This window comes from Carassius gibelio, chromosome B23, assembly GCF_023724105.1.
Source record: "Carassius gibelio isolate Cgi1373 ecotype wild population from Czech Republic chromosome B23, carGib1.2-hapl.c, whole genome shotgun sequence".
Classification (NCBI taxonomy): Eukaryota; Metazoa; Chordata; class Actinopteri; order Cypriniformes; family Cyprinidae; genus Carassius; species Carassius gibelio.
Window position 1 is genome coordinate 29312109 of NC_068418.1, and position 5123 is coordinate 29317231.

The following is a 5123-nucleotide window of genomic DNA, read 5'->3' on the forward strand; positions in this document are numbered from 1 at the left end:
TTCCTCTTGCTGTCTGCAACTCTGATATGATTCTTTGAAATATTAATAATTCTGTATATTGTGTTTAAATATTTTATCTCATTAAGATGTGCTTTATAAGCTTTGGTGGTTGAGTACATTTTTTTTTCTTTGTCAGGCTTTTTTATGTGTAACTTACACCAAAACCACAAACTGCACTGAGGAAATGAAAACACTGATATGTTTCTGTTTACACAGTATAATTTTATGGTAAGCAAATAAAGGGATTATATTGCCTATTTTGTGGTTGAAACAGCTGTTGGATATGCATGTTTTTACCATATTGTCAAATCAAGACTAGTAACTAATGATGGAACGTCTGGTTTTTAATTTCTTATTGTAGATGCTATATTCCTCAACCCAGTAGTTTGAATATTCCCCTCAGTGTCTATAGCTGTTACCACGCTATCAGGCAGCGAGTTGATTGACATCCTGGTGCTTTGAATTGAGCTTATTCACTAAAACATTTCCTTTTTTCCCCCTCTGACAGACCAGCATAGGGTTTCATTTAGACATGTCTGAAATGACACTGCAGCGTTCATGACTGGGAGGAGAGAATATGGTTCCCACTTACCCAGAAGTAAATTGACATGATCAGATTACGTGCTCCTGATCAGAGCCACATGCCGAGGTGCATTGATTGAGTCTGCGGATGCCTTCCTGTTCATCTTCTCATGCACCGTTTGCAAAGTCTGCTCGTCTGAGGTGAAACATCCTCTCGCACACACATCGCCTTGCAAACAAACTCGCTCACATATGGTTTCAGTAAGGCTGTTATCTGAGCCACAGAAGAGTGTAGATTCTCGCTGTCACCAAGGTGCTCCTCTGATGAGCTGTAAACGCTGACATGTTGTAAACTATTGGATCTGATTTCAGACAGCCCCGTAGCAAGCCGTTCGGATGTAGTTTGGTTAATAAATTACATGCTTGAATGCTTTTGCGTGTTCGTGTATTGCTATTATACAGCAGTGAATAATTTCGGTTATGATGTAATGGCTCGTAATCATACGACGACTTCTGAAGTGAAATCAGCACACAAGGGGAAACTGAAAACGTACCAATTTCTAATGCAGTTTGAAGTCTTATGGTGAAAATACTCGATGTCTGGTAATAGCAGGAAGTTTCATATAATGTTTCTGCTCATTAAAGCGGATGCCGCACAACCCAAAAAAAACTTTGCGAGGAAAAAAAAACTCTGCTGTCACTTTAAAAGCACTCCCATTCACTGGCGGTTGGGGAAAAGACTGGCACTTGGCCATTTTCACATAGGCTGGCTTGACCTCACTGCAAGCCCGAAAATAGCAGCGAGCAGATACTGTGAAAGCAGAGGCAACCAGAAATGACTTTTCCACCAATGTCTGATTTCTTCTGAAAACAGTAAATCTTGTGAAGTTTATTTTCTTTGCAGCATCTGTGTTTTATAATGGTTCTTTTAATTTGTTTTCACTTTGTCCACCGGGATTGCTTTTATCCGGCGCTTTCTGGCCTCTCCTTTCACTTTACTTACCCCCCCCCACACCCCCACCCCACTTTCCACTTGTAGTACTCCTCCTTTCAAAGTGTGTATTTTAATAATGATAGCTCTGGGAATTGGCACAGGCAGACTTGACATGACGGCACCTTCCCCCGAGTGCGGAGGTACCGCCATTGTTCCTTTTCCTCTCCACTCATCCCATTTTTTTTCTCCTCCCCTCCCGTCCTAATCCCTACCTCCTGTGAACTACGCTCTTACAGGAGCATGTCTGGGAAACCTGGACGAGCGCAAAAGACATGAATGGGTGAAACAGAATATATCAAAGTATTCCCAAACCGGGAGAGCGCAACTTTTTTTTCTAGGAATTCAAGTCTTCCGCAGATGCTCCTAAAGCCTGGCGATTTCTCAGCGGTTGACACTTTGGAACGCCCTGCGATATTCTGTCCCTGAGAACGATATTCGCATTGGCGGCCATCCGGGTTGCATTTTTTTAATTTCACTTCATTGGCAATGCGATTAAAATGGGGCGATGTTTGCGTACGACTGTTGTTTTTTTTTTAGGTTTATGTGTGCAAATGAAGCAAATAACGAATGGAAAGCGTCAGCTTAGATGGATCGCTTGTGTTCATTGCTTTATCAGATGCAAATTGAACAGCTTGGGGGAGAAAAACAAGATATCAGTGACAGGGCGACCAGGTCTGTGCCATTAGAAGAAAATGCAAATGGAGCGGAGTGAGCTCGAACAGAAGGGTCAGGTGACAGAGGGTGACCCAGCCGGCCTCTTGGAGTTAGGCCTGCGACGGCTGTGGATTTGCATTGATGGATCTTCTTTCCATTGGCTTGTCATGTATCACTGCGCAGGCCATCACACATGAGTCATTAATCAAATGACTGCTCCATAAGCAGGATCGTTTTGACTGGCCAGGCGCCTTGCCGCTCTCGGACGTGCCATTCTTGAGGGTTTCGGCCAAGCCTGCCACACTCGGGTTGACGTCATGCGGCGGCTGAGTTTCACATCATCCCGTGCGAGGCGTCTGCTTTTGCAGGGCTTAAGCTTTGCCGCCGTGACGCCGGCTGTTTGTGTGCGTGTCCACGGCCGAGTCGGGGGTTTGATTTAGTGAGGGGTTAAAAAGTGCACAGAGACCGAGTGTGTCCTTCTTGGAAAGATGCTAAATTCATTAAGATTTTTCTTCCTCTGCTCCTCGTCTTTGTCCATCAGAAGCACCATTATGGGTTTTCAGGCTGCTTCCTGTTCAAATTCCTTTTCTTTTCTGCTGCTCTTGCGCACAAAAGGTGGCTGCGCTTGGGGTGTAGTGGTTTTGAAATGTGAAGGGCCCTTGAGATCCAGGCCCTGTGTGGAATGGCGCAGGGGTTTGTGTAATGTCTCCAGCCAAAGCAGGCCTTTATCGAGGGCCATGAGGCCTAAATGGTCTCTCTTTGGTTAAGCACAAAGACAGCGTTTCTGGGTATTAGAGAGACACAGAGAGGCTGGCTAATGATCTAAAACCCCTCCAACACTGTGGCACGGCCGCTCTCAGCGCTTTTGCCCTCAGATAATCATTGTTTTGTGTCTCGGGTATTTCTCTGACCCCCGTGAATACCCTCTTCCTGGCGATATTACAATGGAAGCAAGGAAAATGTTCGGTGAGATTATTAGGCTGGTCTGAAATATTGTATGTTGAAAGGGAAAAAATAATGGAGTTAAAAACACAAAAAGCAGCACTTCATCTTTGTGTAGAATATTTGTGTAGCGCACATCTGCACTATATTGTTATGTGTTTTTAACTGCATGAAAGCGTATATCAAATTGATTATTAGTTGGCAAAGCAACACAAAAACAAATGAAAACTGATTAAAAGTGTATAATTAAGGGAAGAGCAGTAGAAACATTGTATCTGTTGTATTATGAATTATGTGTGTTTTAGAATGACTGAAAGGATCACCATCCAGCATTATTTTTATAAACTTTTTTTTTTGTGATATAAAGCCGAATTTTCAGCAGCCATTACTTCAGTCATCAGTGTCACATGATCCTTCAGATATCATTCGAATATGTGATTAATTTGGTGCTTGAGACTTTAAGGAATCTTTGATGACTCTAAAGTTTAAAACAACAAATTGAAATCTCACATAAAATGTATAAGTGTTTACTCTTATTTGATAATTTTTAATACATCCTTGCAACAAAAAAATAAGTATTTGCTTAAAAAATGTGATCTATTGAATTTTTAATGTTAATACAAATTTCTTCCTTTTCTTTTATAGCCAAACTCACCAGTCAAGAATCCTTTAACAACTTTACCAACAACAACATGGGTAACCCACGGCTGACTCCATTAGCCAGTTTGACGGTCGTGCTTCCTCTGGCTCAGATCAAGCAGCCGATGACCTTGGGCACCATCACCAAGCGCACCGGGTGGGTTTCTACACAGTATTAAAACAATTGAAGGCATTGGTATGAGCCTTTTAATGTTATATCACAATACAAATCAGTGATTTATTAATCAGTTTAGATGAATTGAATTCAAAATGAAATGCAAGACAAATCCTCAACTCTTTAAAAATCATAACTGTGAAACTGAAACGTTTCTATTTAACTATGAAAATGAAATGCTAATACCTGAGGCTATATTCTGACTGGATAAGTAGTCTGCTAATTATTTGTCCTACTGGCTTGTTTTCTGCTCATAATCAACTTTTTTTAAATTTGACAATTGGTGTGCTATCACTTCAAGCCAAGAAGATGTCTCGATGGAAATGACATTGTCATTTTAAAGGACTTAATATAGATCATAAATCTTAAAACATATTGGTTTATGCCATCTGATAGACCGGTTCTAAACAGCTATTTAGAAAGTTCTATTTTGCTGCAGACCAAGGCTGCATTGTCAGTTGTTAAGCAGTTTAGCATAATGTTATTATTATGAGTCTCTGGGCATGTCAAGACCATGAATGCTCCAGCCGTCACTGGTGATAGCATTTCTCATTTGCGAGAACGGTGTCGTGGATTTGAAAGATGACAGGAGTTTGCATGAACTCTTGACTCAAGCTGAAGCACTTAAGTGTCCTCAAACCGTCATTTGCCAGATGATTGCCTGAATTTACACAAACATGCAAACCTGCTTTCTCCCGCATATGGATCTTTGCTGTACTCGGTCGTTAGTTCCCAAGCCAGATGCATTACAATCACTGGACACAGCATGCGGTCGCCCTCCATGTAACATGAACACGCCGGTAAAGACTGGCTGCCATATCAATGACTGCAGTGCGCATTTACATACTGACTAAACATAATTATGACTTATTGCAATTGTTTATTTTTATTTAAATGCAAAGTTTGAATGGGAAATTGGCTAACGAAACTTTAAATAGGGAGATTTATACAAGGCCCTGCAGCTCATTGTCATGCAGAACACTTTGCGCTGTGGTTGTTTTAAGGGCTCTCGCTGATCTAGTTTGATTTGATGAGTCGTAAAGGGTGCATCAGTTTGAAGTTTGAATAATTCAGCCTTGCGTTTGGTTTAGTTTCTAGCTTTGGGGACCTACCTCATATGCTCTCAGTGCCCATTAAAACTGCCTCTTTCAACAGACATGCTGAGTCCAAGGCTGTACATTGTGACAGAGTAGACGT

At 41.5% G+C, this 5123-nt stretch overlaps 1 protein-coding gene across 1 annotated transcript in view; it reads left to right on the forward strand.

The window, feature by feature from the left end:
• The first annotated feature begins 245 nt into the window (after positions 1–245).
• The window catches only part of LOC128011049 (BCAS3 microtubule associated cell migration factor-like), a 17590-nt gene continuing 12712 nt past the window's right edge, over positions 246–5123 (forward strand). The window contains exons 1-2 of the mRNA XM_052593084.1: positions 246–723; positions 3758–3908. Of these exons, the coding sequence (XP_052449044.1) occupies positions 3805–3908 (104 nt within the window). The 5' untranslated portion in view covers positions 246–723; positions 3758–3804. The remainder of the gene's footprint in view (positions 724–3757; positions 3909–5123) is intronic.